The 23,225-nt window shown below is 42.8% G+C and overlaps 1 protein-coding gene across 2 annotated transcripts in view; it reads left to right on the top strand.

The window, feature by feature from the left end:
- The window catches only part of MAMDC2 (MAM domain containing 2), a 96,862-nt gene that overhangs the window by 66,638 nt on the left and 6,999 nt on the right, over nt 1–23,225 (top strand). Inside the window, exons 10-11 of one of the 2 annotated variants that reach the window (XM_024211022.2) lie at nt 16,346–16,439; nt 18,001–18,153. In XM_024211022.2, the coding sequence (XP_024066790.2) occupies nt 16,346–16,439; nt 18,001–18,153 (247 nt within the window). The remainder of the gene's footprint in view (nt 1–16,345; nt 16,440–18,000; nt 18,154–23,225) is intronic. The other variant, XM_024211023.3, reaches the window with a different exon arrangement.

Raw genomic sequence — 23,225 nt, 5'->3', positions numbered from 1 at the left:
AAATAGCAACGTGGCCATGGTGACAGCTCGGGATAGCCACCTGAGTGTATACACAGGGGGTCAGGTGGGATTCTACTCAGGTGACTAGCTCAAGTTACTTACCGGGCCACCACGGCTGCCCTGCTATATTTAGAGAGCTAGCTCAAAAAGAGCTAGCATATATATGTCTGCCCAAGCTCTGAATCACATCTCCCAGCTGTAGTGTAGACATACCCTTGGAACGTCATTGCAAATGGTGCAAAGGATTTTGGGACACACTTCAGGAGGACCAGTTGCGAGCGGCTGAATGTTGGATCACGGTATGAAAAAGATGGATGACACTCTGTTTTAGATTTTGAGAGTTTGATAGTAAACTTAAACAATGTTAATGCCTGATGCTTCTACAAGTGACCAGTAGTAGAAGGGAATTGAACTTCAGGAACAGTATGATAATGCAGAAGGAGACAGAGACAGGCAGTCATAGATCCTGACCTACATTAATACTTTTACAGAGCTCCTTAAAACTTTTAAGAGGTTGTGGTACAGACTTGAAAATTTGACAAGATGAGATGCTGCTGTTTGAACCCTAAGATGGTCCTGTCTTCACAAGTCTGCCACATGGTATTGCCATTCTTTTTAGCAAACAGTCAATTTAATTAAATATAGCCCTGAATACTTGTGTGTGTGGGGGGGGGGGGGCGGTATGTGTGGTACACACACACAGTGACTATGCCCAATTTCATATGTGGGCTCCAATCCCAGACAGGCACAAAGACAGAGACATCTGCTTTATGCACCTACTAAATATCAGTTTGAGTGCCCAAATGCAGGATTTCATGGGCTAACTTCGCTGATATTTTGAGGCCTCAGATTTTCTTGACTCCAGCCAATCTAATTTTAGGTCTGGGAACTTTACAGAAACCACAGTGGTGATGTAGGTTTAGGACACCACTCCCCATGCAATAGATGAGAACAGTACTCTGCTGATTGGCACCAGTAGATCTGTCAGAGTGCTAATATGTCCATTCTCCTGACAAGTAGCAGATAGAATTGCTCGTGATTGGTTCCATTGCTTTCTGTGATTGGCTCTGCTCCTTTCTTTGAGTGATACTGTGGGGTAGCTTTCTGAGCTGTGGAGAATACCTACTTTGAGGGTGTCCTAATTTAGGAACTCTTTAACCAATTTACTTAAAATTGCGAAAAAACCCTACCTGAGCGTAGACTCAGCCTACTCATTTTAAGGCTGATATGACTTTTTTGTTGATTGGAAGGCAAAATTGGGCTTATAGTGGAAACTAAGTTGCAAGCTTAATGATGCAGTAGTTGTTATTGCTGCATAAGTAACGACAAACAGAATATCTTAATTGTATAATGAATCCACTGTTTTACAGTTCTCTCTATGGCCATATATAGTTTAGTTTTACAAATTCTTGATTAGACAAATAGCATATTGAAGACAATATCTATATTGCTTTCACAAGGCATATATGTATACATGTGTGTATAAATATATATTACACACACAAAACTACATTAAAAGAACTTTAATAAGGTTGCAAAGTCAAATACTCTAAAGATAGAAAATGCCAGAATTAAGGTTGCTTAATTTGGCCTCTTTATGCATATGTATTATGAGAGTCTTTAATTACACAATCACATACTATTTCTTTTGACAGGACCCCTGCCTCACTCAGGACACACAATGGATGGTGCTCATTTATGGAGCAGCTATTCAATATTTTGTTCTTTGTTGTTCAGTGGATGGCCCCAGGCCTTATTTACTGGAAACTATTCAAAGCCTGCTATGAAGACAGAATTATTAATTTCCTCATGGGTTTTTCTATGGTGCTCATCACTATAGCATCTGAGTGCTTCACAAACTTTAATGACTTTATTTTCATAACACCCTTGTGAGATGAGGGGATATTATTATCCCCATTTCATAGATGGTAAACTAAGGCACCGAGAGATTAAGGTCAAATGTATCCATTAAATTTGGGTGCCCAATTTGAGACACCTAGGACCTGATTTTTCAGAGTACTTACATTACATAGCACTTTATGTATTCAAAGCACAGCTCCAATTGACTTCAGTTGCTGCTGTGAGTGCTCAGCACTTCTACAAGTTAGGCATCCAGAAAATGAGGAACACACAATTAGTGACCACCTGTGATAAGTCTGGTTTAAGTGATTCCTCAACATCACACAGGAACTCTGTGTTAGAGGCAAGAATAGAATCCAGTTCTCCGGGGCAGTATTCAACTGCCTTACCCGCACACTTTCTAGTTTCTGCAGCAAACCAAGCAGGGGCCCCACAGACGTAATTTTCCTTTACTATACAATCCTGATTCATTCCCAGAGCAACTCCATTCTATGCACTGGATGATACAGGGGTCATCCCGTGTGTCATCAAGTAATTAAAGACTGTACTATAATGCAGACACACAAGAAGGCTAAATTAAGGTGGTATAGGCACCTTAATTCTGGCATTTCCTAACTTTTGAGTGGTAGGCTTTGAAACCTTTTACTGCTCTTTTTACACAATTTGTGTGTATAATTTCCTAGTTTTTATAAAAAGCAAACTGAAGAAACAAACTCCATTATGTGCCATCATATGGACACACGGTCATCAGCAGGGATGGAACTTTTAGATCCATCACCCAGACCTCTGCCATTTGAACTAACATTAACTGATAAGAATAGGTGGTTATCGTCTGTGTGGACCAGCTCTAGAGGAGGATTAGGCACACACTTTGCCAGTAGATTTTCAGATATTTGCTGACAGCAGAGGAATGGTGAGACACAGGAATCTTGGGTTCCATTCCAGGCTATGGAGGAAAGTACTTTGTGGGGTATAGACTCTTTTTTGGCCCTTTCCCCCCAAGTATGTGATCCCTTCTGCCGCATCCCCTCCAGCCTGTCCACATCTCAGTCTTGTGTCTTCCTCATCCATAAGTCCTTGTCCCAGCCTCCACTCCTCAGGCTTCTCATTCTAGTCCCAGTCTCCTTTCCCAGCAAGTCCCACCCTCACCCCTCCAGACTCCCCGTCCCAATCTTTCCTTCTCTCCCAGACCTAGTCTTCTTTGGATATTAGGAAACACTATTTCACTAGGAGGGTGGTGAAGCACTGGAATGCGTTACCTAGGGAGGTGGTGGAGTCTCCTTCCTTGAGGTTTTTAAGGCCCGGCTTGACAAAGCCCTGGCTGGGATGATTTAGTTGGGAATTGGTCCTGCTTTGAGCAGGGGGTTGGACTAGATGACCTCCTGAGGTCCCTTCCAACCCTGATATTCTATGATTCTTGCCCAGCCAGTCCCCAAAACCTGGCAGGGAAAATTTCAGCCCAAATGGTTAGAGTTTGGCAAAGTTATAAGCAACTGAAAACAGGGTCTTGTCTTATGGGAGATGGGCAATCTTAATAGGCACTGTGACTAGCTCTGCATATTTTATTTATAAAATATATCATAGTTGATGCATGTATATGTTTGAGACAGAACAAGTCTAGACTGAAAAGTAAGAACTTTTAAATGTGCATGGTAATTTGCTTGATCAAGCTTTTGGTTGACGGCTGTTACTTAGTAGGTTGGCTAAATAAGTGTCTGTGGAAATAGCAAACAGTCTCTGGTGATGTAATCTCTTGGATGCCCCTTAATAGCAAATAAAGTCAGAGACTCAGATCTTTATACTGTTCCTTTCTTTGGTCAGAGAATCTTGAAAGTTATAAAACTCCTATTGCCAGAAAATGATAGTTACAAAACTTCTGATTGCATATTTCCTTCATCTTTCTCCTCACTATAAGGAATGATGTATAGTTCAAACATTACTCCCCAAAACTTTTAAGGTATGTTTTGAGATTATTCTGATGAATTTTGGGGACAAAGTGGTATTTGTCTGTTGAAACTAGCACTTTTGTGTCTCACACTAATAAAAGGCTCCCTACTTTTGAGGATCCTGGTTTGTATAATTTTTAAAGGTTCTTTTTGAATTAGCAAACTGGAGGCTGGGAGCAGTTTGCTGGCTTGAATTCTGTGAGCAGGAAACTTGCCGCTGTCCAGAAGGCATTAATGTGGCATTTTGAAAGTACCATGCCAAATGTTAGATGGATATGAATCACCCAAGCAAGTCATAAATTCTAATATACATACTTCAAATAGAATACAAAGCTTACGTTGAATAATGTTAACAGATGGACTTAACCTCAGAAAAGGAAGGAAATTCAGAGTTACCCTTTCTTACTCTGTCCTTAGCTCATGTTGTAAGTGCATATGGTTCTGTACATAAAAACTACCATTTTCAAATTTTGCAATGCTTATGAATAAGTGTGAGGATGAGGAGGTCAGAGGGAAGATCCTGGCATTTATGGGCATGGATCAAACCCATCATCTATTAAGGTTTTGTTTATGGTAGCATGAAAAATGACATTGAGCTGTTTGGATTCTTTGAAATGCATTTCATTTTAGTGAAATTGACTCCAAATCTGTTATCTCAGTATTAATGTGTGACGGGGTGGATTCAGACTAAATGAGGTGGGATGTGTGTGGGGGAAATCCACTTAAAATAAGTGCGTTCCAAACATGCGCAACACAGCTTGAATTTACATTTGTGTGTGTATGTAACCATGGAAAAAATATTTTATTTATTTAACATAGAATAAACTCTACATCCCTAGATTAAATTGAAGCTTTTGAACCCAAGTTAACTTACTCGCCTCAATTCTGCCCAGTTAAAGCAGGGCTGCTAGGTCTGATAGAACATTCCAAACCTCTGAGCAGCTTTCAAAAGCTAACATTTAATATTATCTAGCCATTCACACAGGCTAGATAATACCAAACTCACAGAACAGTGACCTAATTCTCCCCCTCCCCCGCCCCCCAGCATAGCAGAGGCCACTTTGAGTTTTTATTTTCTTCTTCTTCTCACCTCTCCTTTCCCCCCTCCCTCTTCTTTCTTGTCTTCACATTTCTGCTCTTCTTCCTTCTTCGCTCTTCATCAGAGCTGGTTTTAGTTATAGTTGTGGGAAAGCAAAATCAAACAAGTAAGTTTCACACACCATTGTGAGGGCAGTGAATTTAGTGATCATTCTATTCTCCAGGAATGAATTCTAAAACCTTGTCCTTATTGCTGAGTTTCAACAGGCCTGCCATCTCAAGGGTACCCCCTCATGGCCTCAGGGCAGCCCTGCAAGCAGTCCCCCCATCTTAGTTTTCTCTTTCAAGGTGATTCTTCAATAACTCTCAAATCCTTTTGTCCATGCACAGCCCTTCTCAAATTCTACTTTATTAAATTAACAAACATTCAAAACAAAATTCTCAAGTCCATCCATTTACCTCCTTATCGGGTCCGTTCCAGGTCTTTCCTGCTGGTAGTCTCACTCCCCAAGTTCCAGGTTTCTCTACTGGAGCCTAGTCACTTCCAGCAGCCTCTGTACTTCATTCTGTTCTCCCTGAGAACTCTTTCTCTGCCCCTTTTTGCTACCCATTTATAAGGGAATCAGCAGATCCCTGCTCAGGTGTGCCCCCTTGGTAACTATGGTTGGTTGGCCCCAGACCTCTAGCTCTTAAGGGGCAAGCCACACTGTTACACTGAGAAATCCCTGTCTCCCACTCTCATGAGCTTCACCCTTTAAGTTGACGGGAACATAGATTCATTCTTAGTTCCTTAGAAACACAACCACCAGGGGAGATCATTAACATGGAAAAAGAGAGAGGGAGATTCTCTCTAACATACCTTGGACCAGTTCCACAGATGTGTTTGAAGACTGGAACTGAGATTTTAAACCTGACCTGGTATGCTGTGGGGAGCCAGTGTAGAACACACAGCATCAAGCTGATGCTCACTTGGTGGCAGGTGTTGCTGAGGGGCTGGGCTGTTGTATTCTGGGTTAACAAAAAGTTTGTCAAGGTCTTTGTATACCTAAATATGGAGAGTTAAAATAATCCAGTCTTGGAAGTCATGAAAGCATGGACAATCACAGCGAAGTCACCATTTATAAAGGGCTGTTCCCCAGCCAACATCAAGTGAAAGAGGGAATAGAGCCGGATGACTACTTAACATGTAACTTCTATGTTCAGTTAAGGCATATTTTGGTCAGGTTTCAAAGGGACTCCCATGCAGTCTCTGAGCTGGAAGGGTGATGGCTGTTTCATGAGAACGTGTGGGTGTGCAACTTAAAGCAGCAGGGAAACTAACCTCGCCCCCAAAACAAAGAAAACGGCCCTAAAACTTTAGCTATTGAAAATCCCATTCTGAGAATTCATGGTTAAAATTTCAAATAACGTAAGATTTCTCAAAATATGGTGATCAGTATTTGATACCCATTTGTCTGTGACATTTGATATACACTTTTGAAAATAACACCTTAGAAAAACTGTTAAAGAAAATAATCATTTAAAAACTTAGGAAATATAAATCCTCCTATACTCATCACAGCAGCTAGATGAGGATTGAATATTATATCCCCATTATGCCAGCCTAGTTGTTCTGCACTACTTAACTGACATTTATTTGCTTGCTCAGTTTTGTTCTCTGCACTTAATATTGCTTTCCAAGAGGTTCTGTGTGTGTCTAACACAGCTTGTGATATTATCATGTTAATGATGTGGCCAGAGATATATGACGGTACTCTTCTGTCCAAGGGCAAAACCTCCCCCTGCGCAAAAAAAAAAAAAAAAAAAAAAAATCTAAGAACCAAACAGTTTCATTAAAGAGGGAACAAACTCATAATATTAGGACATGGGAAATCTAGCAGGACTCTGGGGGACTCATAACATATCATTAGTCTATTTACTTTTCTGTACAGACAGCATTCTCTGCTAGATAATGTAATCCATTGAATATAGATGTGGCAGTAAGAATCTGTGGCTTTAATTTGTTCTGTGAGCTTCCCATTTCCCTTCTTCATTTCTGCAATTTATTTGTACTTGGACAGAAGTGCATTTCAGAAATATTTGTCCAAATGTTACTAGCTGATGTTACCAGGCTTTCCCAAGTCAATATGCACCAGCTTTTCAGATCAATTTATTTTGTTCTTTACAATCCATAGCATTTGCATACACAGTTTATCTGAGTAATCTGTAACGTGAGAAAGTTGCACTGGTTTAACTTAGTGTGATTTTTAAGCCAACTTGGTTAAACTGATGTGTGGACATTCTTATTTTGGTTTGAGTGACTTATTTCAGTTAAGCTTATATCAATTTCTATCAATTTAGCTAACCAAAATAAACCTGGGTTAAACTGAAATAAGAATGTCCATACAGCTATTTGCACCAGTTCGATTAAAAACCTATTAAAGTTAAACTGTCACAACTTTCTCAATCTAGACAAGCCTTGAGCCAATCAGCCTGATTCTCCCCTTTGCTATACTAGTTTTATGCTAGTGAAACTTTATCTTAACATAGTTACACTTGCGTAAAACCAGCGTAACAGAGGAAAGAATCAGGCCCAACCTTTTGTTTTGTGAAAACGTTACGAACTGGCCCATTACACCTTAGCACATTTGTATTTGTATCGGAATGCAACATTTGTGGATTTGGCAAGATTATCAATATCTCTTTGCGCTATGTAAAGTTTATAATTATTCCTACTAATGTAAGGCCCATCCCAACTCCCCTCATAGTCAATGGCAGGCTTTCCATTGACTTCAGTGGAATTGAGCTTAAGGGGCCTACGCATGCAAGATGTTGAGTGTGTGCGGTGAGGGGCTGAACTGCCTCATCTAAACTTCAGTGGGAATTAAGGGCATTCTGCACTCTCCAGAATGTGCTCAGCACTTCTCAGGACTGGGCCCTTCAGCAGAATGAAATAGTTCATACCTTCTTTGCTAATTTGTTAACATTTTTTCAGCACTTGGAGATTCTGTTTTAAAAATTGAGACTAAATGCCAAATATTTTTAAATTCTCCACACTTAGTTTAAGTTTTAAAACAAAAACATCTTTTTCTTGCTCATAGGTTTACATATAGGTTTACAATATTTTTTTAAAAATCCTTGATAATTTTTGAAATCATTGGTTCAGATTTCTTTAATGGATTTGAGTTTAACAGCCATTCACATCCCATTATTTTCACAGAGTACATTGTACAGCAGTGTGTTTTCCAAAGTCTAAGCAGTGGTCAGCGACAAAGTCATCAACTTGGGGGACAGCCACTGACACTAGGGAAACTTATTGCTGGGTAGTGAGAGGGAGTGCTCAGCAGCAACATAATTGAAAACATTCTCTGAAACTTATTGTCAAATTCACAAAAGTGTACAGTAGTGTTTAATGCTGTAAAATGCAATTATACTATAATCTCTGTTTTCGTTATGCTCCGATCAAATATTCAGCAATACTGCAGGTTAAACTGCATGACAGTCTCTGGCAACATAACCTGCTGCCAGGGCACGGTTTACCATCCCATCCTCAGATTGTGCCAGTGCCTCAGTTTCCTGTCTGATTGGATGGTCTAACTCTCTGCCTGAACCAAAGCTCTCCTTTCTGAGGTAAACAAACAGTGCAAAAGGAAAAACCCAGCTTCCTATTCTACATCATGGTCTGGCTGGATCTTCTTCCTGTTTCTCAGAGCTTTGCCCTTTTCATGCAGGGCTCCCAAATGGTCCTTTGCCTAGCTCCTTTTAGGCTTAAGGCTTCTTTTGCAGGCTTCTATGTCAGGTGTTTTCTCCTTGGAAAGATCAAAGTTACGGCCTGTTTCCTCCTTGGCAAAGAGACTTACAGCAGGTCCTCCCATTTCCCCTCCCCTTTTAGGAGCAGGTAGACTGCATAAATACAGATTTCACCCTCAATCCTCCTGGTACAGGTAAAAGAGAATGGGGAATCATTCAACCTAACTCAATATTACCTGTGAGCCAAAACCCAACTTTGTATCATGGCAGAGATGAGTTTTGAATCATCATTGCACATTACTTGCATGCTTGTGTTTTCTATTTAATATGTATATGTTGTCTTCTTCTGTACCAATTACTGATACGTGGCTGATAAATTACAAGACTTGATCACTGATTTTTGTTGATGCTGTAGACCAAGGAAATTAAATAAGCACTGGAACATAAATCAAACATTCTTTGAGAAATTGATGCAAAGATTTGTAAACAGATGCTTGAATAACGTCCTGGGCATCTCCCATTACTCACTGCAAAAAGCAGAGGTAAAGGAGGAAAGCACTTTTTAACTTCAATAATATTGGCAACAACTGACTGCATCCATTAATGTTTCCTAATTTAACCTCCAGGATAGCACACAAACTCAAGAGGTATTTTAATAATTCTGGACTGACATAATAAATATATTGTTCATCATCTGTCATGTTAAATAAAGAAAACATGAGCTGAACACTCTGCCCTCTCATTCTCTCCTCTATGGCATGCATTAATTCTTATGGAAGAATTACCCTGTGAAAAGAAATTAAGTCAAAATTAATATAAATGTAAATATTGCAAGGCTCAATTTGATCACAATCAGTCATCATCTAGGTCAGTGGTCTCCAACCTTTTTATGCCCAAGATCACTTTTTGAATCTAAGGGAAACCCATGATCTACCCTGCCCCTTCCCCAAGGCACTGCCCCTTCCCCAAAGCCCCACCCTGCTCACTCCATCACCCCCCTCTCTCCGTTGCTCGCTTTCCCCCACCCTCACTCACTTTCACCAGGCTGGGGCAGGGAGAGGGTGCAGGCTCTGGGCTGGGGCCAAGGGCATAGGCGCCGACTTCTGCTCCTGCTGGTGGATGCTTGACCCCCCTCTGCCCCCGGCCCCAACCCCACTCCACCCCTTCCATGAGGCCCCGCCCCACCCTCTCCCACCCCCACCCTGCTCCAACTCCGCCCCCTCCCTGCCCCTATTCTAACTCCTTTTCCAAATCCCTGACCTGGCCCCATCTCCTCCCCTGAGTGCGCCAGGTTCCCACTCCTCCACCTCCCTCCCAGCCCATTGCCAAAGAGCTGTTTGACGGCGGCAGCTGGGTGGGAAGCGCTGGGAGGTAGGCGGAGGAGCGGGGACACGGTGCCCTTGGGAGGGGGGAGCTTGGCTGCCAGTGGGTGCAGAGCACCCACTAATTTTTCTCCATGGGTGCTTCAGCCCCAGAGCACCCACAGAGTCGGCGCCTATGGCTAAGGTGTTTGCAGTGTGGGAGAGGGCTCTGGGCTGAGCCTGGGACAGGGGGTTGGGGTGCAGGAGTGGGTGAGGGGTGCAAGCTCTAGGAGGGAGTTTGCATGCAGGAGGGGGCTCCGGACTGGGGCAGAGTGTAGGGGTGCAGGAGGGGGTACAGGGTGCTGGCTCTGGGAGGGGGTTCAGGGCTGGGATTTGGGGTGCTGGCTCTGGGAGGGGGCTCAGGGTGGGGCTCTGGGAGGGGGCTCAGGGTGGGGCTTGGGGTGCAGGAGGGGGTATGGGTTGCTGGCTCCGGGAGGGCGCTCAGGGATGAGGGTTGGGGTGTGGCCTCCCGCCGGGCAGCACTTACCTCCAGTGGCTCCTGGTCGGCAGCGGGTGCAGTGAGGCTAAGGCAGGCTCCCTGCCTACCCCGGCCCCACCGATCCCGGAAGGGGCCAACGTGCCCCTGGGGCAGGGGCAGGTGGCTCCACGCACTGCCCCTCTCTGCAAGCATCACCCCTGCAGCTCTCCCGGCCAATGAGAGCCGCGGGGGGCAGTGCTTGCAGGCAGGAGCAGCGCGCAGAGGGAGACCTCCTGCCCTCCCACCCCCGGGGCCGCGGGGCTGCGCTGGCTGCTTCCGGGAGCAGCATGGGGCCGGGGTAGGCAGAGAGTCTGCCTTAGCGGCAACCACACTGCACTGCCAGAGATCATGATTGACTGGGAGATCCTCTAGGACCGACTAGTCGATCGTGACGACCGATTGGTGACCACTGAGCTAGGTGCAGTATGAAGGACAGATTTTGAGGCCAAACCTGAAATGAAAATAAGACTGAAAAACATACTGATACCATCCAACTGACAGGTGAGCTGCAAGCATGCTTAAATGGGCCAAAATTACAATTAAAGATGTTAGGGACAAATAAGGGGTGTATATATTTGATCTGGTAAAGAAAAATGTCTTCTACCCCATTCCTCACAATGGCACAAGGAATGTAACTAAAGGAAGGTTTCAGAAACACCAAGAGACCACCAGATAACTTCACACACTGCATTATGCTACTTCTGTGTTGGAAAATCCACTTTTCCTGAGCATAAGCCAGCAAAGTAGCCATGGAAACATTAAGCCATGTGGCAGTAGCATGTCATTCACTACCTCAAAAAACAAGGGTAGAATTTAGCAAGGTTAAAGTTACACATACAGACACTGGGACAGAACTGCACATTTGATAGTCTTTGTTGCTTGGTAAAGCTAAAAGCCTGAACTAAAATAAATGGATCTTTTGGGGGAAGAATTGAGTACTTACTCAGTTAAATCCTTGACTGGCCAATACCTATTGTAAAAGCACTACATCATACTGCTTTCTGTGAGATCTAATGGGTAACTGTATATCGAAAAATATAATTAATGCCAGTCAGCATGGTTTCATGGAAGGTAGGTCTTGTCAAACAAACCTGTTGTCTCTTTTTGACAGGATTACAGGTTTGGTTGATAAAGGCAACTGTTTTGATACAGTATAATTAGATTTCTCCAAGGCATTTGAGTTAGTATCACATGACATTTTGATTAAAAATTTGCATTATATGGAATTAACAGGGCACACATTAGATAGATTAAAAACTGGCTCACTGACCGATATTAAAATGTAGTTGTTACTGAAAGATATCAACGAGCAGGGCTGTTTCTAGTGGGTTCCCCGAGGATCAGTTCTTGGTCCAGTACTATTTCATATTTTTATTAATGACCTAGATGATGATAGAAAATCTTTGCTGGTAAAGTTTTTAGACAACACAAAGATTGGTGGGGTAGTAAATAATGAGGAAGATGGGTTACTCTTACAGGGTAATCTGAATTGCCTGGTTAAATGGTCACAATCCAACAAAATGCCTCTTAATAGAACCAAATGCAAAGTAATACATCTGGGAATCAAGAATGCAGGTTATACCTGTAGGACGTGAGACTCTATCTTGAAAAAAGTGACTCAGGGAAGGACTTGGGAATCATCAAAGAAAAGCATCTTAATATGAGCTCTCAATGCAATGCTGTGGCAAAAAGGGTTAATTGTGGATGTAAAAAAGGGGACTATCAAGGGAAGTGATCTTGCCTCTCTACATAGCATTGGTAAGACCACTGCGAGAATACTGTGTCCAGTTATTGTGTCTGCAGTTGAAGAGGGATGTGGAAATACTAGTCAGTTTAAAGGAGGGCCACAAAAGTGAGTCAGATCCTGGAAAACAAGCCTGATGAAGTGAGGTTTAAGAAGCTCCCCGTATTCAGCTTATCAAAGAAAAGGTAGTGTGGGGACTTGATTGCTGTGTATAGGTGCTTACACACAGAAAAGAGATCTGAGCATAAGAGTGGGGTGGGGATTTCAACCTTGATGAGTAAAGCATAAGGAGATCTGATAGCTGGAAGTTGAAGTTAAATAAATTTAGCCTTGAAATACGATGCAACTTTGTAGCATCCTTTGGAAGGGAATTAAACTTTGAAACAGTTTACCAGGGAAGGTGGTGGACTCACCATTGCTTGGAATCTTTAAAACAAGATTATGCTTTCTAAAAAAAGATGCACCTTAATTCATCTTCTGGGAGAAATTGTACGGACTATGTATGTGGGGTGGGGAGTAGGCTGGATGGTCCCTTCAGGCCTTGAGAGTCTGAATCTAAGAGTCTCTCTGTTCATCCCCTTGTTTTATGGGCCATGGGGAGAACAGGATTGCTTGCATTGCCCTCATCATTCTCATAACACATGCAGCTCTGTATTAAGACAATGATTATAATCAAATCTCACACTTCAGGGCATTAACCTGTTGCCTGCGGGGGTCAGGACAAATTTTCCCCCCCAATGCACAATTGGCCAGATGTATTCTGAGGAAGGAATAGGGGTGGGCTTTGCCTTCCTCTGAAGCGGCAGAGTGTGGCCACACCTAGAGATGGATCATAGGGCAAGTGTTCTGAGGTGGTACAGAAAATCCTCTTCCTAGATGCCTGGCTCTTTTGTCTTGCTGACATGCTCAGCGTCATACTCATCATCAGATTTGGGGTCAGGAAGGAATCCTGCTCTGATTGAAGTCAATGGAAAAATTGAATTGGGCGCAGCTTTAGGCCCAAAGTGCTGAAACATTGTTTCACTATTAAGAATTGTAAAATCTGGACTCATCCATTCACATGCCACTTTCTTGAAGTTGGAGCTTGGGGGTTTTATGAAAAGACCATCTCTGTAGCCAAAAGTCATCCACACTGAACTTTTTATTTTATAGTGATAGATGTTAACATATGCCATAGTGGTTATATATGTCATTGTGTCAATTATTCCAAGGAACTGCATTTTTAATGAATAGATTGTGCTTGTTTCTTGAGAATTGTCTTACAATTTGTTTAATCATATTAGGATGAAAACTTTATATCTCCATAGCAAAAGGTTTCAAAAGCATGATTAGAAAGAGACTGGAACCCTACTCTAGTCCACTATGCATTGAGCTGTTGTGAACACTTGTGATGCCCCACAACTATATGTTTGTAACAATTCAGAAAATAAACAATCCGTAGTGCTGGGACTATGGGTGTTGAATATAAAATGCTTTTGAACAGTAAAAATTGCTCAGTGCCAGGCAATTGAATTCATGTATTCTTTTAAGATTTAACTGTGGTTATCTGACTGTTCATAATGCATTTGCAGGTTTTAATAAATATTACATAGTTAAGCAACTTGGCACTATCCTGTTTAACAACTATATTAGCAGGCACCACAGGTCCTGTTAAAGACAGTGAAAAGTGATTAAAAGTATATACATAGTTTTTTATAACAACTAATTTTCAGCATAAGCCAAAAATTGTAAGTGAGCAGGGAACTTCAAATGTGCAGCTTCAAATGAGGGATTAACAGTTTGTACGGGAGTGTGAATCAGCCATGAGAAACATACCTGGCTGCAGCCACTAAGTCATGTCTCATCACAATGGAATAGCTTTGAAAAGTTTCCCAAAAATGATGGCAGCAAATTACTTCTGTTATGGTCAGATACACAATTTTTATTATTTGCCCATCTACTGCTTTGTAGCAATATGTACAGCAAATAAGCTTTGTATTTTCTTGATTAATTCAAATAGATCTGCACCAACCTTGATCCGAGGGCAATCAGAAATCTCACATGGTTTCAGTGGTTCTGTTTGCTGTGTTGATTGCAGATTACATACTTGAATACTTTATTTTTCATGGCAGAATTCATGCCTGGCCAAAATAGGACATCTTGGACTCCTCTTACACTTCTCAGTACCCAGATGGGCACTATGGAGCATGCTTAGCATTTTCGACCTCAGGCTGCATAGTAATATGATCTCGTTTGTAGAGAATCCCATTTTATGGAGCAATTTAATTTCTATAAGCCCAGTACTGTATGTCTTTATTTTTGAAGCATACCTGGGCCTTTTCTGGTGGCCATCCCATAGCGTTTAAAAAAAGTAAACGTTTAAACTATTAAAATGGTACCGGTTAAATGTTTAACCATTAGGCACCGCTGTTGCCCTGTGCATCCAGGGTCCCGGCTGCCGTCGTGTGTGCCTGGGGCTCTCCTGCTGCCCCACGCCTGGGTACTCCGCTCGCTGCCAGCCCCACACCAAGGACTCCGCTGCCGGCCCGGCGCCCAGGGTCCCGTCTGCCTGCCCCGCGCTGCGGACTCCATTGCCACCCCGCACCAGGGCACAGGGCCGGCAGCCGGGACCTGTGGCCAGCAGCTGGGACCCCGGGCGTGGGGGGGAGGGTGCAGCAGCTGGGACCCCAGGTGGGGGTGTGGGGCAGCGTGACAGCCGGGATCCTGCAGCAGAGTTTAAATGTTAACTGGAATACCTTACTGATAAGACTCATGCTTATCGGTTAACCTGTTAACATTTTACATCCCTAGTGCATCCATAACATTTTTTTAAAATTCCCAATGTCTTTATTCTTGCTAATCATGCCAGTGCCGTTTTGTACTGTCCTCAAGCAGCATTCTCACTGGAACACTCAGCGTGTGTGTGTGGGGGGGGGGGGGAGGGGGGAGCATGGTGTGAAACAGCCAGTCAGCATCTCTACAGCTGCTATTACGGTCCCTGAGTTGTTTGTAATAAGAGCTGCAACCCTTCTTAGTTGATAGTTTGTGATCATTGGATTTATGTAATTATAGACCAACTAGTCATACCTCTTTCCCCATCTAACCCCAACCTCTGCACTGGCCTATGAGAAGTAAGTGGAAACTCCATTCAGAGGGATATGGAGTCCCTTTCTGTGCCAGCTCTACAGCAACCTTCTGGAAACGCCAGTTTCCCTGCATTGAGGCCTGCTTCTGCCCCTGAATTGCTGGCTAAATGCACCAGAGCATTGTGTACACTATCTGGAAAACTCAAAATCCCAGTGCTCTAGAGCAGTGGTCTCCAAACTTTTTTGATCGCGCACCCCTATCGGTAAAAAAATTTTGAGCACGCACCCGCTGCCATGCCGAAGCAAAAAAAAAAAAGCCGCTCAGACTCCCGCCTGACGAAGAAAAAAAAAAAAAAAAGCGTTCCTCCTGCCTTGCACCCCCAAGGATCCTCTTGCGCACCCCAATTTGGAGACCACTGCTCTAGAGTGATATGTACAGTCACTATAATATTGTGGTTTGCATGAAACCAAACTGCATGCTAGAGTTTTAGACTGTAAAACCAGAATACAGCATGCAATTTTTCAGTTTATCAGAGTTGAATGTAATCATGGGAACCTTCTGTTCTTGGCTATATTATATTTTCTCATTTTCAGAAATTGTAGAATAACATGGATCTTGTCAAACCTGTAATATGCCTTTTTGCCCATATTTTGATTCAACTCTAACCATTCTTGGGGTGAAAAATTTCTTTTACCGGTAGTATAATAGAAAACAATCTAAAATTGTGCTGGTTTTTTTGCAGAGGAAATTTCATGAAGTGAGATCCAAGTTTAGAGATTTTCTTTCTCCTATATTAATAAAGACGTGTGCCTTAATAAAATCATAACTGTGTGTGGAGAGAACTTTAAATTAGTGGCATCTGTTTTTAGACAGAGATCATTAGCTTTAAAAAATTAAATGGAGAAAGATTATTCTATTGGTACTGACACATATTTTTATGTCTAAAAATCAGTTAATTTAAATGTTTTAATCACATTGACATGACAAAAATTATTGGGAAAAAATTTTCAACACTTAAAAAATAAATTATTAATGCACAAAGAAAAGTCTAAAATTTCAGGACTGCTTACAATGCCAGGTTTCACTAAATAAACCTGAGACCCATGTTCTTCATAAATTGCAGGTGGTGTTTTTGAGCTGGTGCAAAAGCTTTTGGGACTGTGGACTGGTGGCACTCGATGACATATCAGTGAGCCTGGGAAGCTGCCAAACCACTGGTAAGACAATGTGCATTTGAAATCTGATCCGTTTTTGTTCTGCTACAGCCACTGTCCAATCTCAGCCGTTGCTATAAAACTCCTTCTTATGTGTCCATTTTCCTAACAAAATTATATTAAGTTCTCATTCCATAGCTAGCTGTAACACTGGTGTTCATGGATGTCAGTCAAGTACTGCAGTAATGCTGCTTTTACTGATGTACTGTGAGGGCCAAATTTTGGCACCACAGTAAATCCTGATTAACTCCATTGTCTCCAGTGGGTGCTGTATGTGCTTAATCCAGAGCTAAATTTGGTCCTAAAAGTCTGCTTTACAATAAAAATCAGAATCAACCTTTGTACTGGTATTTATGATCGTTTTACTTTAATCCTGAGCTATTTTGATTAGGATATAAGGGGCAGTTTACAGAAGCTAGGAGTGGGTATGCACTACTCCCATTTCCCACACCTGCAGGCTGAATAAAAAGGGGGAAAGTGGCTTGGAGAAGGAGCAATAAAAGCCAATCAGTATATGACTAAATACATGTTTCTTATACTATACTTTAGACAGAATTTTCACAGACAATACCATGCTCCTTACATACTTAAACTGATATTCCTATATGGATTACTTACTTCACATGTTGGGACTCATGGCTGATTCAAGCAAAAAGGTCTGCAATATCCCAACAGGACAGAGCGGTTGAGGAAGAAAGGGAGAGTCTAGGGTAAAAGCAAGTTAAAACATTCATGAATAAAAAATTAAAACAGAATACCTGAAAGGCAGTTCCTCCTTTACATTCCTGCCAGGATCTGAATTCTGGGTTGTCTATTTCTTCTGCATCATGTAATGATATTCCAAACAGCTAAAGTAGTTCAGGGAATGCATGTTGTTGTGATATCAGCTGAAATAAAGGAAACATAGAATCCTGTACTGTGGTCTCAGCAGGCTAAATCTTTTCCATTTGACTTCAGATAACATAGGCCCTGATCCTATGGTAGGATCTACTAGTACAGTCCCTTATGTATGCTCAGAGCACATTAAGCTCATTGGGTTGTGGAAGGGCTTACACTAGCCAGGGCTGGCTCTAGCCACCAGCAAACCAAACACGTGCTTGGTGAGGCCGAATTCCAGGGGCGGCATTCTGGGTGGTTGGGGTGGCCGAATTCCAGGGGCGGCATTCTGGCATTCTTGCGCTCTCTGAGGTTTTTTTTTTTTTTTTTTGCTTGGGGCGGCAAAAAACCTAGAGCCAGCCCTGACACTAGCAGATTCCATTGCAGGATCAGGGCCACAGCAAGCAGATGACCTATCCGCTGAACAGCAGGGTTGTTTAAAAGAATATTAATATATGTTAGAGAAGGGTCCAAATTGTGAAATTCAGATCCAGAGTAGGATCCAAAGTTGTGAAAATAGGGGGTTTACCTGGTGTTCCAATTTGGAGCTATCTCTCATACACTGTGTGTATATCATAAATATCTCTATGCATAAAGAGACACCGTAAATGGATGGATAAAGTAGATTATATAAGTAATGTATCCAACCATACATTTTCAGATGTAACTCAGTGTTCTTTCACTGCAGAGATGTGGTCATCTTTTCCTGGAGAATGTACTTTTGAAAAGGATGAGTGTGCATTTACCCAGAAGAGAAGAAACCGAAGCAGTTGGCATAGGAGGAGGGGTCAAACTCCCACTTCTTACACTGGACCAAAAGGAGACCACACTACTGGGGTAGGTGAGTTAAGCTTCACAATGAACTTTCAGAGCAGAGTGACAGTTAAATGAATGTCCTTTGAAATGATATTCTAGAGGAAAGTAAAAAGGGTTTTACCCTTCATATAGATTCATAGATTCTAGGACTGGAAGGGACCTCGAGAGGTCATCGAGTCCAGTCCCCTGCCCGCATGGCAGGACCAAATACTGTCTAGACAGTATCCAAAATAGTTATTCAAAACAAAAATCTGAAAAAACAAACAAGCAAGAAATCTGTTATATTCATAGTAGGATCTTTCAGATAAGCTATGTCTGGGAAGATAATGTTTTAATCTGTGTTATGTGCCTGCCCGTAGAGACTTCTCAGTGGTAGGCAAATAATTTTTAATTTCACTCATCATTTGACTTATTCTTACAAATCAAGTACCCTTTGCTAACAGCCCTCATCCCTTTATCAATATGTGTGATGATGATTGCTGCAGTTTAAATGCATTACAAATTTTAAGGTAAAGTCAAATGAAATCCTATAATAGTGAAAGTGGGAGACATGGATAGCATATGGGTGCACTTACAGCGTCTGGGATATTGCTGGTAAGTGACCCCTTGGAATTTAGTGCAGAGTAATGCAGTATCAGCCTCTTGTTTCTGGGCCACTTCTTTACTTGTTGGTTTGCCTCTTTTACTCTGGATTACATGGGACTAGATAGCACCTTTCCTCATTCTTGAACATACAGCCTGCTTTAGGGCAGCCGTCATTGCCACTTTTAACATAGCTTAGCCAAGGGTGCTTCTAACACCATGTGATGAGCATAGTTTTTCCCTTCATTTTTGAACTCAGGTGTCTAGCTTTCTCTGGATGTTCTTGCATATATTTCATTAATGATAGCTAATGCATGCACATTGAGAGATTACCTTTTTGACTTGTCTGTTCTCTGTGCTGGGGTGGGCTGTTACTGCAGACTTTAGTTAAAAAGGAAATTAATTTTAAGTGAATGATACAAAATATTTTTAAATCTCTCAACATAAGATTTTATAATATAGAGACTGATGCAACTTCTTTGACAGTATCAACCATGGGACTGAAGGATCAGATGATAGATTCTGTTTCCTATTCTCTTTCTCATTTTTATTTGGATTGTGTAAAATGAGTTGGCTGTCAGAGGCGAAAGGTGTTCACATCACAAATAGCATCAGAGTTCCCACCTTTGTTAGTTGGTGTTCATAATAGAGAGATCAGTGATTGAATGGAAATGCAGAAACGGACCCTCCCTGTCTTGCGGTAGTCCTTCAGAACAGTGTTTGGGCACATCGATGGGGAAGTGTAAACTACCACTGTCTGTGCTCTAAATTCTCTGTGGCTAAACAGAGCTTGGCTTTCCGGTCTGTCAGTATTACACACACTTTCTAGTTACTATAATAAATGTTCACATATAAAAACACAAATGCTAGACAAAACGTGGTGTTTTCAAAATGCAAATAAAGTAGGTTTTGCTTTTCATTTTTTTTTTCTATTAATTTCTTTCTTCTTTCTGCAGCAGGCTTTGGATATGCAGAGGGTAAAAATCTCAGCTGCTGTAAATCAGCATACCTCCATTGATTTCAAAACAGCTATTTTATATTACTTCAGTAGAGCTATGCCGCCTTAGGCAAGCTAACGATTTGATCCAGGGTGTGACTGAAAGCTGTAAAAGCTAAGTGAAAATTTAGAATTTGTATGTGTATGCCAGGGCTATGCTGATTTCAGTGATAGACACATACGTGCAGACAAAGGAAGAATTTGACCGTAAATGCCAAATCCTGGCCCTGTCCTATGTAAGAGAAAGGAGCCCCTTATCCCTACATATGGAGCTTAGCACTAGTTTCAGAGATTCTGAAGATATAGCAGCTATGTGGGTTACAGGGTATATCTATACTTCACACTAAGCCTAGACTCTGACCCAAGTCTACAGTCACTACAGATCTGCAGTAGATTCTGTGAGGCCTCCACAGGGGAGAAAGAGGCAAGATAAAGGGATGGGCGCTCAGCCTTTTTGCATGAACTACTTGCTTCAAGGAAGAGAGAAGAGACCAGAGATGAGGAACAAAAAGATATGCTATGGATAGTTGGGCCTGGGGAATCAAGGGAGCTGTTCTGTATCTCTTGACCCCCAATTGCCCTGGGAGGAGAGAAATTTCAGCCCCAACAAGCCCATTCTCCATGGCTGGCAACTCTGTTTTCATCTGAAGTGTTTTTGTTTCCTTCTTTATACTTCCAAAATCTGAAGGATTCTACCCTCCTAGATCTCAGAAGACTAGAACGAGACTAAAAGGACCAACCTAAATGGTTACTGCATGTTCTCCATCCAAAACAATCAGATAACTAACTGGCTATATTAAACAGGATGCATATTAGTATTTTCCATGAGTCATAGAAAATTAGTAGTATAAAGCTTTCCAATATATTGTCTCCCTGCTTGGTCTGAAGGATGCCTTTTAAGTGTTTATAAAATACACAGAATAGCTGTTTACCTCAGAGAACAAAGGTGCAGGCACTAGAATTTTTGCCCTTAACTAGCTCGTTAATTATACAGAAGTAACTTCAAAGAGGAGAGAGTGGACTCATGGTGTCCTTTTACTTTTTAAAATATTCAAGGATTCACAAAAACATGAAAAAGTTTGTGGCAACCCTCACCAGACCTAAATTATAAAGCAGTTCGCCTTGTGTCTAAGTTAAAGCTTGCTTGTCCTGAAGAAGAGAATTCCACCTCACATTGCCTCTTACATCAATTCACCAAGGAGCAATCTAATTAGCAGGACTTTTCATGTGCTTGCTGTCACCTGGCTGCTTTAATATAGTATGGGTTATGGCTCATTTACCCCAGTGTAAGTCTTTAAAAGTAATTCTACTGACTGCAGCATAATGGATTAAATTCATCACTGTGCAGAAGGCCAGCCTAAGGCCTATGTACCATGTGGCCCCTTTTTGACCTAAGCAGCTCATCAAAGTTTGGGCCCTGTAGGTGTTCTAGTTGGGAGTGGAAATTGTTGATAGGTATTTGTTTGATGCAGCTTTGTTTATTTACAAAGAATGTACAAAGTCCTGTGTCCCAGAACCGCAGAGGGAATCAAATAGCAGGATACAGCTTCTTTCACTCACAGCACTAAGAGCACTCTTTAGCCTGCACCCCTGATCCCAAATCCTGTTCTGAGGTTTCTTCCAGGGTCAGCCACTGCGCTTTCAGCTGCTCCTTCAGGCTGCTCTGTTCCTGTCTGACCTCAGTTTCTATATAATCTCTACACGTGTGCACACACACATCCTTCAGCCCAGGGGAGGGCAAAATATGGCCTACAGTCCGGATCCAGCCTGTCAGGGCTTTTAATCCGGCCCGCGGGATTGCCAGCCCCATGGTGGAGCGGGGCTAAAGCCGGCTCCCTACCTGCCCTGGTCCTGTGCCGCTCCCGGAAGAGACCGACACCATGTCCCTGCGACCCCTGGGGGAGAGCAGAGGGCTCCGTGCACTGCCCTCACCTGAAGGCACCGCCCCTGCAGCTTCCACTGGCTGGGAACGGGGAACCGCGGCCAATGGGAGCTTCAGGGATGGTACCTGCAGGTGAGGGCAACGTGCAACAGAGCTGCTGCCCCCCCCCCCTCCCAGGAGCTGCTACCGGACATGCTAGCCACTTCGGGGGGCAGCACAGGGCGAGGGCAGGCAGGGAGCCTGCCTTAGCCCCGCTGCATGCCGCTGCCACCCCGGAGCCGCTCAAGGTAAGTGGCGCCAGGCCGGAGCCTACACCCCAAACCCCTTCTGCACCCCAATCCCCTGCCTTGAACCCCCTAACCGCCTGCTTGAGCCCCCTGCCACACCCCTCCTGCACCCCAACCCCGTGCCCTGAGCCCCCAGCCCCCTGCCCTGAGCTCCCTCCTGCACTTTGCACCCCCTCCTGCACCCCAACCCCCTGCCCTGAGTCCCTTAACTCCCTGCCTTGAGCTTCCTGCCGCATCCCTCCTGCACCCGAGCCCCCAACCCCCTGTATTGAGCCCCCTGCCGCACCCCTCCCCCCTGCCCTGAGCCCTTTCCTGCACACCGCACCCCCTCCCACACCCTGCACTCATTCCCGCACCTCAACCCCCTGCCCCAGCTCTACATTCATGACCCTGCATATAATTTCCCCACCCAGATGTGGCCCTTGGGCCAAAAAGTTTTCCCATCCCTGCCTCAGCCAAAACCTCCTGGGCAGGTTCACACACACCTTTTGTCTTTGGTGAGGCTTTTGCTTACAGATATATCAACTGAAGGATGAGTTCAACCCTTAACAAGGTTTCACCCAGCTCATAACTGCTTAAACTCTCAGAATACTTTAGCAGACTTAAGTGGTGCCTTCTGTTGGGACTCTTGCACAGGGCTGAAATTCATGCAATAAAGCTTAAACTCAGTAGCTGAGCTGAATTATAACAATTCTGATAGCTATGATGAACATATTTTTAGACTGATTATAACACAGCTTGGCATTGTCCAAAATGACTTGCCGAACAGTGTTATAATTCAGTCTGTGTACAGCTGAATTTAAACCATACTAACATTGTTAAACATAGTTGTTTCAATTGAGTATGTAGAGTCTCATACAGCTACATTCAAGAGCACCTGCAAAACTATTTTGTTTCTAGTTAACAAAATAATAAGAGCCTTGCCTTCTCTCTAATCACACTCTATCTAGAGGGATATTTGTGCATAGAAGAGATGTATACTCAGCAGAACGTCACTTTTCCACTTCTTAATAAAGCCCCTCCAGTAGCTACGTCCTGGGCAGGATTGGAAAATTCTGTGTTAATGCAGGAAAGGAAAGAGATGCTAATGGAGAAGGAGAATATTCTTAACTGTTTACAGAGCTTCAGCTACACAATTTCCCTTCATGTCAATGTGGACTACATGGCCAAAGCCCTGAGCATTGAACTGAGAATATACATGGAAGAGTTTTAACCTCACTTGTAGTTTTCAGTCTTCAAAGCAATTATGTTCTCCCACAATCAATGCTAGACAGTGCTACATGTAGGCAGAAGTATTAATACATTTCAGGAATGCCAAAGCTCTAATCAAACTCCTGCTATGATATTAG

The sequence above is a fragment of the Terrapene carolina genome, unplaced genomic scaffold (genome assembly GCF_002925995.2).
Source record: "Terrapene carolina triunguis isolate 2854851 unplaced genomic scaffold, T_m_triunguis-2.0 Scaffold113, whole genome shotgun sequence".
Lineage (NCBI taxonomy): Eukaryota > Metazoa > Chordata > Testudines > Emydidae > Terrapene > Terrapene triunguis.
This window is presented reverse-complemented; position numbering and strand designations above follow the sequence as displayed.